General features: G+C 42.8%; 1 protein-coding gene across 1 annotated transcript in view; it reads left to right on the top strand.

Annotated features, from left to right (window-relative positions):
• The window catches only part of ZNF804A (zinc finger protein 804A), a 195,040-nt gene extending 181,446 nt beyond the window's left edge, over positions 1-13,594 (top strand). The window contains exons 3-4 of the mRNA XM_083704772.1: positions 1,740-1,870; positions 9,556-13,594. Of these exons, the coding sequence (XP_083560898.1) occupies positions 1,740-1,870; positions 9,556-12,814 (3,390 nt within the window). The 3' untranslated portion in view covers positions 12,815-13,594. The remainder of the gene's footprint in view (positions 1-1,739; positions 1,871-9,555) is intronic.
• Positions 13,595-13,838: the final 244 nt, after the last annotated feature.

The following is a 13,838-nucleotide window of genomic DNA, read 5'->3' as shown; positions in this document are numbered from 1 at the left end:
TTTCAAGATTGAAAATGTAATTGGTTAGATTTTTTGGGTTGTTGTTTGGATTAGGGTCAGATTGGAAAGGCTGAACTTTGATTAGCTTAATAAGCTTGTCTGTATAACAAAAGAAGACCCCAATTTTACTCCACCCCCCCTAAAAAAACCCCACATACATACAAAGATCCTCTCTATATGTCTGCATCATCATAGAGGAAACCTCAAACTGTTTCCATAGCCACTCCTCAGATTAGGAATGGGGAACTAATTCAATTCAGTTCACATTTAAAGGTGAACTTGCCAAATTTGCACTTTCGGAAACAATATGCAAACCAACTTACAATGCACAGCTCTCTATCTATTGCAACACAATTATCCAACCAAGTAATGTGTACAGAGATGCATATACTGGGGTAAAGTGTACATGCATTAGTGAAAACGTCACAAAAATGCATTACATTGAAGACAATTGCTTTGTCAATAATGTATATTAGGCCAAATTATACCCCCCTAAAGTATCTATTTACACTAAAAATTCTTATTAATTTTCATAAAAACTTTTTTAAATAAAAAAAACCCCCGCTAACTGGTGTGGAACAGTAGAGAACTGAACTGAAAATTTGGAAAACTCAGTTAAAACACTAAAAAAAAAAGGCTATGAAAAAAAATTAAAAGCAATTTAAAAGCAGAAGCCCTCTCTGCTGAGCAGCAGCAGCAGTCCTTATAAAACCTGGCCACACCCTGGACCAGGTGGATAGAGGCAGTAGCAGGGCCCTCAGGCTCTCAGCAGGGTGGATGGTGGTTCCTTTGTCCATCCACCCCTCTAACTCCCAACCACAGATCTCAGGTTTCAAAGTGGTAGTTTAATTTGTGTCTTTGGTCTCTGTTTCAGCTTGGTCTGAGGGAAGTCTGCCTGTTCCTTGCCAGAATGGAATCCATCCCCCTGGGCATGCAGAAGCATGTTGCCTTCTCATCTATAATTTTGAAACCTGTGATTTTAGGATTTATATCAAGAGTTCTTTCTTTTTTATTTCAAGGCAGCTAGTTCCCTACTTGCTTTATCTTGAATGCTTTGGATAAATATCTTAGGGCACTTCTTGGTGAGCACTTCCTTGAACATTCACCTTGGTTTTGAGGTAGATTAGATGACATTGACTGTTTAAGTGAGCATTCATTCCAAATTGTCTGCAGGGAGGCTAGATGATGGTGCATCAAAACAGGAGTTGCCTGTGCTTTCCAGAACAATCTTTTTTGGGAAGCAAGTCTGTTGTTCTCCCAATCAGCTATAACCGTGTGACCTGAATTTGCTGGTATGTGATTGAATTCCACCTAAAAATATTGCCACTGTGGAAGACTTGTAGCTGAGTAACAAGAAGGACCAGTTCAAGACATTTGGTGCTTGAGATTAACCACAAAAATGTATCTTCCCTCCTCATCGATGCTTTTGGAACTAAACAATGCCCCATAAATAAATTTAGAGACAGTAGTATTGGGTCATTTCCTTAAACAAAACCATTTTGCTACCAAAACAATACACAAGCAATCATGAAGGACTAGCAATTGAACAAAATGCCATCATAGCTATGCTAAATTCGGGGGCTACTCTCAGTTTGTATAAATGCATAAATCAGAGGGTTTAATGAGAACTGAAAATAATGGCTTCTTAAATAATTTTGCAGTATTTTCCTCTCTTTTTGCATTAAATGTTTCTCTCCTCCCCCCTTCCCCCTGACCCTGCTTTCAATTGTTCCTAATAGAGACTCAAGGAGCTGAAACAGAGGGAGTTTGCCCGAAATGTAGCTTCCAAATCAAGAAAAGATGAAAGGAAGCAAGAAAAAGCCCTTCAACGCTTACACAAGTTAGCTGAACTGAGAAAAGAAGCTGTGTGGTGAGTGAAAAGTTATTGAAAGGTAAAAAGTACAGGGAAAGGGGGAAGAATATTCCAGATGACATGATGTGGCAGAATGCCCCATGACTATTAAGATCTCAAACCAGAACAAAGTAGCTATATATTTTTGGCACTCTCTGAACTGTATGTTGCAATTAGATGTGGCACCATGCAAAGAAATAAATGTTTTAACATTACTTTTTCAACAGAGCTAAAATGACAAGTATTTGAGTTAAAAACATGTCCTATATATATTTAATAAATCAGGCTTAGCAGTAGAAAACATTAGGAAACTAGGTCAGTCATTTGAATTTTGACAGGACACCACTGATGAGGAAAGGAATATGCTGGCTTGCTGCTAGTCTGCGCAATATTGCACAACCCAGTTCAATTCTGTAGTATTCATTCTGGAATTTGGGTCCTGTTCTGCTTTAAGCAGTTTATTGATAGCAAATGTCACATTGATCACAAAGGTTGCTGATTCAGGGGCTTCACTTACCAGCAACTGAGGAAGTGGAATAATAGTGCTGTAGCCAATGCTGCCATTCTGCTTGTACAATACAATTCCATTAGCACAACAAGACTTCTCTTTCATCGACTCACCTGCACACATAAAAACGTAAGCAGAGACCTGCTGAATCAGGCCCAAGGCCCATCTAGTCCAGCATCCTGTTCTCACAGTGGCCAGTTGCCCATAGCAGGCACCTTTTGGTGCAGGGTTTTGTTTTGATTTGATTTGTTAGGAGGCACAGGAACAGGAGAGGAAGAGGAAGTCCCATTGTGCAAGCAGATACGAACTTAGCTTCTTCAGAGTCAAATCACTGGACACTTTAGCCCAATGTTGTCTACTCTGATGGACTACAAGTTTACACAGTCTCTGGCAGAGATCCATCCCACCACCTGCTACCTGGTGGTATTATCACTGAATCATAGAACTGTAGAGTTGTAAGGTAGCCTAAAGGTCATCCATTCCAACCCGTGCAATGCAGGAATCTCAGCTAAAGCATCCATGACAGATGGCCATCCAACCTCTGCTTAAAAACCTCTAAGAAAGGAGAGTCCACAGCCTCCTGAGGGAGTCTGTCCCACTGTCAAATAGCTCTTACAGAAAGAGGAGGTTCCAGTGATTGAGTCAAATCCTGCAAAGGAATTTGCCCATGTGAAAAAATCTTCAGGGTCCCAGGGGAAAAGTGGGTGCTACAGTGGGAAGTGTTGCGAATTCTTCACGGCGCTTTAGCAGAAAAGCTCAGAGTTCCAGGTTCTTCAGTGCAGTATTATTTATTGTGAGCTATATAGACAAATGTGGGCTATGGGTGGCGCTGTGGGTTAAAACACATAGCCTAGGACTTGCCAATCAGAATGTCGGTGGTTCGAATCCCCGCAACGGGGTGAGCTCCCATTGTTCTGTCCCAGCTCCTGCCAACCTAGCAGTTTGAAAGCACGAAGTGCAAGTAGATAAATAGGTACCGCTCCGGCAGGGAGGTAAACGGCGTTTCCGTGTGCTGCTCTGGTTTGCCAGAAGCGGCTTAGTCATGCTGGCCACATGACCCGGAAGCTGTATGCTGGCTCCCTCAGCCAATAAAGTGAGATGAGCGCCACAACCCCAGAGTCGGTCACGACTGGACCTAATGGTCAGGGGTCCCTTTACCTTTACCCTTACTATATATACAAATATCTACAGAAGCAGTTCATACAGTCAGACAGAGTACCTGGCTGCACCTTAAGGCAAATAGGAAGACTCTTTCTCTCTGACCACACTCCTCTACACCACCACCATTACTGCTGGAGAGGTTTCCCCTTTAAACCGATGACAGCCAATCAACTGTCAGCACATTACTGCTGAGTCATTCTGACTCAGCACCTCCATAGAAAGTATTGCAGGCTGATTGCATCAGCTAGCAAACTCAAGCCTGCAGACTTGCTACATCACACAGCATTCTGTGGATCCCAACAGGAAGATGCTGATCACTGTAGACTGATGGCAGAACATCCCTAATTTTCCTAATTTTCTCTCCCCCTGTCCAACCCTCAATCAGTACTGCTGGGAACATGCAGAGTAACAAGCAGATGATCTGGTCCAACACACATTTTTATCATTGGTAGCCTCCCTGCATCCTTTATCACTAGTAGCATTCCATCTTTCATCTCAGTTTGCAAACATCCATATTGCTCTCCCATCTGGGATTGCATGAAGCCATTGTAGACATCGAAATATGTGTAGCGGCAATATAAGGATATGCTGGGTGGGAAGAACGAAGTCAAAAATTTTACTGCATTAAGCAACCGCTTCTCAGTGTCAGAAACCATATATACTGTGGAAACGGCAAACAGAGGACCCGTTATGGCTGCTGCTTTATGTCACACTTTAAATGTGCAATTCGTGTTACAACTTTTATTGAGGTGTGTTCACACATTCAAACTGCTAATAGCATTCACTTCATCACCACAAATCATTGCTCTTAGCACATTCTAAATTGATTGGCTGCCATTATGAAGTATTTTCTTGTTGCACTGACAGGCAATTATGCGTGATGACTGAAGTCCTATATTTTCCTTCATTTCTGACATTTTTTAAAACAATAAACATGGGTTTTTTAGTGGACTTCCAAATGGAGAGATCTGAATTGTCATGCAAAACTGCTCTGAGATTTACTGCGTTGATAAGAAAGAACAGCTCTCTAAGACCTAGCCTATAACATACTGTACCTCATGACCAGGGGGAGCACTGACAAAAAATAATCTGAAAGGCTGGAGTACCCAGCAATGCATCCTCCAGATGTTGTCCAGGTGCCATCAGACCCAGACAGCACAGCCAATGGTCAAGGATGATGGGAGTTGTAGTACTGCAACATCTGACTGGAGATCATCACATTGGCTCACCCTGATTTAAGAGAAATGTCATTTGACCACTTTTTCAAAAATATAGATCCAAGAACTGAGAATTTGGGTTATCAAGTGTTAGCTGTAATTCCTATGAATTATATACCCCCTTTATACTCTTTTGACAGTTATCACATCCATTTCACAGGTTGACAACTGACGCTGAGGTATACTCACAGATACCCAGCTTGCTGAGCAGGGTCTTGAATCTATATTTCCCAAAACCTTTTCCCAAATCCTGCCTGCCAGCCTATACTTCTTAATGGCAACTTTTGTTTCTCATCAGAACTGACTAATAACCCCCTGAAAATAGTAACGTTTCCTATTTCCAATTAATGGGTGGCATGACTCACTTCCTTAAGATATCCCTTTAAATCCTCATCGTCCTCCTCCTCCTCATCATCATCCTCCTTGCCCTATGGTTGCATTCAGCACCCCTACTCCCCTCAATTCTGGATTTGAAGAATAACCCATCAGGGATATTTGTAGATAAAGCAATTAATCACAGAAAGGCAAAATGAGTGACCTTATAGTCTTCTTCCAGACTCTGCAATGAATTGGCTGCAGACCATGAACAATTCAAACCAGAAATAATTTAAGCCCTCTAGGTTACTGTACAGCTGAAACAGTTTAAATCCCAAAACTCTGATTTAGCATGTTGCCGGTTGGGGTGTGTGTTGTTATTATTTTACCCTTACTCCTCAGGCCTTTGTAACCTTTAAATAACTCACAGCCAGAGGTCCGTATCCACTCCTCATGCTGTGCTAATGATCACATTATACCTAATGGTATATTTATTAATGGTGGTGCTTCGGAGAGAGAGGAGGACAATAGATCAGCCTATGTGTATACATATCTGAAATTGCAAGCTGGACCCCTGGGGTACTGTATACATTTAGATACAGCTATAAATGTTTTAGAAATACAGCTAAGAGCTCTACATGCTACATCAGAGAAAATGCAAACCTGTCTGGTATAGGGTAGCTGTGCTCGGAGAGCAACTATTTAAAATGACCATGGGGGGTTCCATACTTATCTTCACTCAACAACTCGTGTGTCAAATAAGATGTGTTTAAAAGTCATTCCTAAATTGCTAGCGCAACATGCATTCCCAAAATGTCGTTAAAAACACAGGGGAGGGGGGGTTGCCGATCAGTGGCAGGGGCCATGCTTTGCATACACAAAGCTGCAAGTTCCGTTGTAAGCATTTCCGATGAAATGATCAAGGATAGCAAGACTGTCTGAGAGGCCCTGGAGAGCTGCTGTCAGTTGGGCTTTCCACCAAATTGCACACAAAGTGAAATTTGAGACAAATGCGGAAGATCTTGTTCAGTCAAAAGATCTGAAGATGTTTCAAGGGAAGCTAAAATAATTCTGGCAGGTGGGATTTTATAGAGTAGGGAAATTAGTGCCCTATCCTAGGCATGGTACTTTGGCTCTTTATAATAAAGTCCTGTGCCATATGATGTCCAAGTGCCCCTATTTTCCAGGGACAGTCCCTGATTTACATAAGCTGTCCCAGTTTTTGATTTGATCCCAGAATGTCCCTCTTTTCCTTAGGATGTCCCTATTTTCGACAGAGAAATGTTGGACAGCATGCTGTACAAATTAAAGATTAAAGAGATTTTGACATATAATTTATGCCAAGCCCCCCACCGCCTACACATCCAGAAAGGAGACATGAGGCATAGAATAGGTTAAAGGTTCTATTTCTTAAAATGTTAACAGAATGGAGGATATACATTCCAAGCAAACAAGTCAACCCAATCAAATAAATTCAGATTTAACAGACAGGTGAGGAATTTGTCAAACTCTGACAGGTAAATACTCACCCAGTCTGGACATGAGCTGCAGTCTTGCACTGTGGGTCCCCAGCTAAGGTCAGTGGATAAAAGAAAAACCTTGTGTATGGTCCCCACAAGTGCATGCAGACCCCACTGTGCAGCATTCACCTGTGTGTGTACTCCAGGCCTCAAGGGACACTCCTCCAAGCCCTCCAGGCACAATGTAGCAGCTGGTCCCTGAAGGGTGTCCCTAACCCAATACTGCCTCCATAAACCTAGGGTTTGCACCCAGCTTTCTTATCTACTCAGACTCAATGCCATGCTGGCAAGGAAGCCACACCTCTCCCTGAATGCCAATCAGATTTACTCAACAGTGTGAAGTGTGTGTGTGTGTGGGGGGGGGGGGAATAGAGGCCCTAACAAAAAAAAATCCTACTCAGCTCTTGGTGATTAGCCTATAATACCAATATTGAATAAAGGGTACCAATGGGCAAACAGGAGGGGGTCTGAAGGAGGAGCTACCTTAAAAACCCCTTCCAGACCACCTCCTATTTGCCCACTGATACCATGTGACCAAGCCCCTCTTCCCTCCCCATGGGAATGGCAGGCCTTGCATTTCTTTCTTGAAGGGAAGGGTGGGAGCAAACATGCCCTGCAGAATTGCCACACTGATGTTTACCAAAATATACATGCTTGAGAGACAATAAATCCCTAGTGTTATGATTCACAGCTGCAATATGGAATTTCATAAATATGTGTGATGGGATTCGCTTAAGAAACTCCATCAGGAGAAGCCTGTGCAAGGACTTCTGCCTGAGCCATGGGGCTCCACCGTCCCTCAAAGAATGACTTGATGGGGTGTCAGGAGAACCCACAGAACAATGAGGAGGAAGGAGAGACGGGATTGTCCCATCTGGCTAGTTGAAATACTTGCAAAGACAGAACTTTTGCAAGAGAGCAACACTGAATTCCATCTTTAGTGATCAGTGGGGAGAGGGGTGCTTACATGTAAATTAGGTCTGGTTCATTCACACATTCAACTGTAGCATGTAGGTGTCATGTTCACTGAGAGATAGGTAAAAGTCCCAGGTTCACACACATTCTTTTCACTGAACCTTCACCAAATGTGAAGTACTGGTTTCAATTTCCCCCGCCATAATGGACAGATAGCCTTAATTTGGTGTACTTGTGTATAGGGCTCTGTTCATGCTGAAGGTTCTCTCCACGGTGGTGGAAGACACTCCAGTCCAAGGCTGGCAGGGGGTGGGCCATTGTGTGTGTGAACCAGACCAAAAGTTGCCATTACGTTTCTCCTAAAGAAAAAGTCAAGACAAATTTTGTCATTCCAGCGTAATGGTGTGGAAGACCCATAGAAAACTTCCAGCTGCAATTCTGTCCTTGTCACTTTCAAATAATTGTCTAGTTCAGTGGTATAGATGTCTTCCTGACTTCTTTATAAGAGAATAAGAACAGAAGGGAGCTGGAGAATAAATGACCAGAAAGAGACATGGCGTCTTAGTCTCTCCGCCCCCCCCCCCTTTGTTCTTTTCTTTTTCTTTTTCTTTTTTGTTTCCAGAGAATAGAACCACATCAGGCCAAATGAAACCCTTGGCATCTGACTATGTGCTCATTTCCTCCCAGGACACAGAGCTGCTATATAAAGTGTGGTCTGCCATATTGAATGAGAATGGGTGGGAAACCTGGAAATTGTTTTTGTTTGTTTTGCATACTTCACAGCATGGAAGAGTTCTAAGACCTATCTATTAATACATTTCTTCCATTTTTAAAAAAGAGGCGTTGCTTTAACCACAGTGTTAATCAGAACCATAGAACTGTAAAGTTGGAAAGGACCCTGAGGATCATCTTGTGCAACCCCATGAATAGGCAGCTGTCCCATATGGGGATCGAACCTGCAGCCTTGGTGTTATCAACAGACTCTAACCAACTGAGCTTATCTAGTCCATGCTTTGGCAAAGGGCCCTCTGCCAACTCTAGATAGAGACCACTGCCTGGGTTCATCCTCCTCCTCCTTCCTGTTGTTGCCTCCCCTCTCCAGCAAGCACTGAAAGAAGGAGAAGTTGCTTTCAATCTCTCTTTGGACAGCTGCACATAGTGAGCCCTAAGAAAGGCAAGCAAATGGGGGAAGCAGAAAGGAAGCAAAAGACGGTAGCTCCCACTTATGACATCTAGACCAGGTTCCTCCTAGACACTTGAGCAGTGGCCGAGGGAAAGGGGCAGGGGGAGGTCTGCACCAGGTGCCATCTCTAAGGGGGTGACAAGAAGGCATCCTGCCACGGGCTCGCCGCCCGCCATTGCGCCACCGCCGCCGTGTGAGAGGGAAACAGCCCAGTGGCGCATGCGCACACGTCATGTTTGCGGCTCATGCTATGTACTGTGCATGCGTCGCCGGGCGGTTTGCCCCACCCCCGACACCCCGCACTGGGTGCCGGGTACCCTTCCTTCACCCCTGCACTTGAGTAGACATTGATGGTGCTATAAACCAAATGGAAGCCTATTTTGGCATTAAGCCAGGGGTAGGCAACCTTAGGCCTGGGGGCTGGATGCAGCCCAATCGCCTTCTAAATCCGGCCCATGGACGGTCTGGCAATCAGCATGTTTTTTACATGATTAGAATGTGTTCTTTTATTTAAAATGAATCTCTGGGTTATTTTGGGGGCATAGGAATTTGTTCATTTATTTTTTTTCAAAATATAGTCCAGCCCACCACATGGTCTGAGGGACGGTGGACTGGTCCACAGCTGAAAAAGGTTGCTGACCCCTGATAATGATGGTGGTGATATACAACCCTCTGTAGCAATTGGAACTCACGGGACCTAGAGGAGAGTTTTGCAGGCAGCACCTGTGCACAGAATTGCCTTCAAATGCATGCGTATCTTTTGCCTGTAAAATGTCAGGATTGTGCTGTTTTTGGAAAGGTGACATTGTTACTGCACTGCTAGCTTTGCATTTCAAATGCTTCAGAACTGCATTTACAGAAAGTGTATTCTTGTTTTCTTTCAGTGCTCCAGGGAGTGGCCCTATGTTCAGATCCACGACAGTTACAGTCCGAGATAATTGTAATGAAATCCCTCCACGTGCCCTCATCGACTCTACTAAAAAGGAGCAAGAATTCAACTTTGCATTATTGCACAGCTCAAAGACGGCTGACAATGTTACATCTGTGGCTTCTTCCTCACCTGAAAATGCAAATAACAGCAAGCCAGACATTAACAAGCCTGGGGATCAAATGCAGGGGCTCCATGGACATAAAGTGGGGTTCTCTTTTGCATTTCCTAAGAAAGCAGCAGTCAAGCTGGAATCATCGGCCGCTGCCTTCTATGAATATAATGATGAAACTTCGTCTGAACATGGGCTTAGCAGAAGAAGCCGGTTTGTTCCTGGACCTTGCAACCTTCAGGTTTCACTGAATGAAGAAATGTCTCTGTGTTCTGAGGAGAAACCTAATTCTATTGTTCCACTAATGGAAAAACATGCTGATCAATCTCTCCAAGTACAGGAACCACCAGATGAACCACCCAGTGAAGGAAACATGATAAAGGACGTCATGGAATTAAGATCTCCTGCTTCTCATTTGAAAGAACCTGGGCTTGGCGATTCAGAGGGCTTTTCTGTTAATGTAGATTCAGCTGCCTCACCAGATGAAACATCATCCAAAGTTGCCCTTGGGAACAAAGCCCTCCCTGCAGAAAGTAATAGTGATGAGCCCAATGGAAATAAATGCACAGGTCTCCCTGTGAATGAAAACTGTTTATCACAGCAGGATATCCAGGAAAAAAATGATCAGAACCTGAGCAGCGATTCACCAGCCGCTGAAGTTGAAATTAAAAAATGCTCATCGGATGGACTGATGCCAGCAAATTCTGAGGGGGAAACAGTAGCTTTTCCTTGTAAACAAAATTCACAAAAGAGACCTTGTGAGCCATTTGTTCCTGTGCTTAACAAACATGGATCAAGCATTCTTCAGTGGCCATCAGAAATGTTAATTTACACAAACACAGAGCCAGTCATTTCATACAGTTGTAATCCATTATGTTTTGACTTCAGGTCATCAAGATCGAATGAATGCCTCGAGAAAAATAAACTTCAATCAAACCATGATTTGAGTTTAGACTGTCCAGATAAATCTCTTTTAGCAAATGTTGATTGTGCATCTCACATTAACACACTTCCATACAATGATGAAAAATTAACTACGACGGATGCTTCAGTGGCAGAGGATTGTAGCCCCAATAAAAAACAAGATGGCCTAAGCCTAGATACTTTGTGGATGATTGGAGAAAATGAAAAATGTCATAATTCTCCAAAATGTATACATGAAAGCTCATCAGAACAGCAAAACAAAGCCTGGATAAAAAGAACACATGAAAAGTGGTTTCACAAAAACAGGAAGAGGAAAAGAAGAAGAAAGCTATGCCACCACCATTATGAGGAGGAAATTACTGAGGCAGATATTAAAATTTCTCCCTTACTCGAACAGCAAATCAACTGTGCTGATGTTGATAAACATCCAAAACTTCATAATGCTCTGGAACAAGGCACTGGCGAAAATGGAATGGGAGATTCAGTTTTGGAACTCTTTCAGCAGACATCTGAAACTTTCCAGGTTGATAACAGTGACTGTGGTGGAACATCCACACAGGTCCATGGAAACCAAAGTCTACATCCCACTTGCAACATAAAAGACAATAGGGAATTCTACATTAACTCTAACCAAGTGTGGAGAAGGAGTAAATCAATTTCTCACAGACAATCAAATAAACCAGGTTCAAGTTCTGGAAGATGCAACTCAGTTCATTCTGGAGCATTTTGTAGTTGGAGAATCAGAAGATGTAGCAGTAGCCCAGACCATAAACATTTAGGCCATTTTCCTGAAGAAAAATGTGTGAATCAATCACAGCCCACGAAGAGAGCCTATCATTCACTCACAGAAGAGCCAGAGAGGTCCCATAGGAAACGGAGACATCATATGTATTCTTGTTCATCAGATGAAAGTTCAAATGCACTGACCTGTTCCTCAGAAGAGAATCTGAGGCAAACATGTAACTTAGCAGCACCTTGTAAACCTAAACGGAAACGAAGGAGAAAGAGAGCAAGAACTCAACATGCATTTAGAGAGAGGGCACCAAGAAGGAATGTCATTGTTGAGTCTCCTAAAAGGGTATGCACAATCAATAATTCCCTCAAACTATTTACTGAAGAAAACACAGAGCAAACGAAAACATCTTCCATCACAGATGATGCAAATGGTAATATGGAACAAACAATACAGTCAGTAGAAAGTCAAACAGCTCCACAATCCGAACATTTACTTTCATTAGAAAATAGCAAAGGTTCAAACTCTTCCAGTACAGAGAAAACTACATCTCTGGAGGAATCTACATTTTCTTCTTCTTCTGTTACCGAACACAGTGTTCAGCCAATGGTGAAACCCCAAAACATGCTAGAAGAAGGAGAAAAATCTGAAAACCTGAGTGTTCCTGAAATGCAAGCTCCTAATAAAGTGCCCAGTCTTGAAAGAAACTTTGATCAGCCTCCTCCTAAAGCATATCTGTGTCATTATGAAGTGGCTGAGGCTATGCCCCAAGAGAAACTCAACCCATCAGTCAACGAGTGGCTACGGTATAACCCAGGTATATTTAATGCACCGCCCCCTTTGCCCTTTAAAGAAGCACATATGAACAGTCACACTTTTTTAACCACAGAGCAAATTCTTGCCCCCTTCACTTTGCCCGAACACACATTGCTTTTGCCTCCGGAAAGCCACGACAAGTTCAAAGATCTGCAATGCGAGGCCTATCACCAGATCTTCCAGCAAAACATGCTCGCCAGTAAGATGAAGCTGACCTTTCCTCCAGCTGCAGTCCAAGCTTCCAATGCCCCTCTGCAGCCCTTGCCTTTGCAGCAGCCTCTGTGCTCTACCTCGGTCACCACAATCCACCACACGGTTTTGCAGCAGCATGCAGCCGCAGCCGCAGCAGCCGCAGCTGCAGCAGCAAGTACATTTAAGGTCCTTCAGCCTCACCAACAGTTTCTTTCCCAAGTCCCGGCTCTTTCACGGACACCTTTACCTCATCTGTCAGTCGGGCCAAGACTTTGCCCTGCAAGTCACACAACCATCGTTGGCCCACCTCAACTGCCCCTCATTCCAGCTTCAGTTCTCCACCCAAGCCATTTGGCATTTCCCCCATTGCCCCACACACTGTTCCCCTCACTCCTGTCACCACATCCTGCAGTCATTCCTTTGCAGCCACTATTCTAGGCCTCATGAGGAGCAGTCAAAGTAGAAGGACAAATCTTCGATTGAAGATACATCAACACTCTTCATCAGAACCATGGACAGATCACTCTACCAATAGACTGAGCTTAAGAGGTTGCAAGAGCCTTCTGATATAGAAGAATTTGCTATTGGTTTAAAAAATGCAAATATTTATATGTAAAGTGCAGATTCATAATAAAATTAAAGCACTGAATAGTCTAATATTAATACAAACCACATATGTATAGATATAATATATATGTGTATATGTATGTATGAAGATCATGTCTTAAAAATATACTAACATGTATATAAAATATATTTATAGTACTGTAAGTTATGTTGTAAAGTATGCTCCTGGTTTTTTTTTATTATATTTGTGTATTCACACCTAAGTAATGTTTAGACAAAGCTGATGCACTATGTTTTGTACAACATCCCTTATAACCATAAATATAGTGAGAACTCTCTCTTGCAATAATTTTCTTTGTTACAGATTTAATGATCTTTTTTTAAGAAAACAAAAATCACGCATTGTGGGCCTCATAGATGGTTGCTTTCTGCCATTTAAATGGTAAACTCTTCTGTGTTTGGGTAACCAACTTTCCCTTAGCCTTCTGTGATTTATTATCATGGCTCAGAGGCTAAAACCTAGAGGGGAACAATCTTACTGAGAGGATGACAAAGGGTAATAGATCTGATTGTATTAGCAGCTTGATGCTGCGGAGACAAATATTGCTCATTTGCAGAGTGTGCTGGCACTCTCTTTTGTTTTGTTTTGTTTTTTTAAAAAAACATTCAGAGGGAAAGCAAGCACAAGGGACTGCTTCCACAACACACTTCTAACAGCCAGCAGCTCCTGTGGTCTGCAGACTTCCTCTGAATTGCCTGTCTGTCTAAAACACACTGACAAAGCTCAGTCAGCCTGAGTAGAGATCAAGTAGCTCAGCAGAACCTGGGCCAAGGGAACTACTGGCGTTGCTGCTCATCTCAACATCAGAAACAGTATCACTGACTACCACATGCA

Source organism: Podarcis gaigeae (genome assembly GCF_964106915.1).
Source record: "Podarcis gaigeae genome assembly, chromosome: 1".
NCBI lineage: Eukaryota > Metazoa > Chordata > Lepidosauria > Squamata > Lacertidae > Podarcis > Podarcis gaigeae.
Note: the sequence above shows the minus strand (reverse complement) of the source record. Positions and strands in the feature narration are given on the sequence as shown.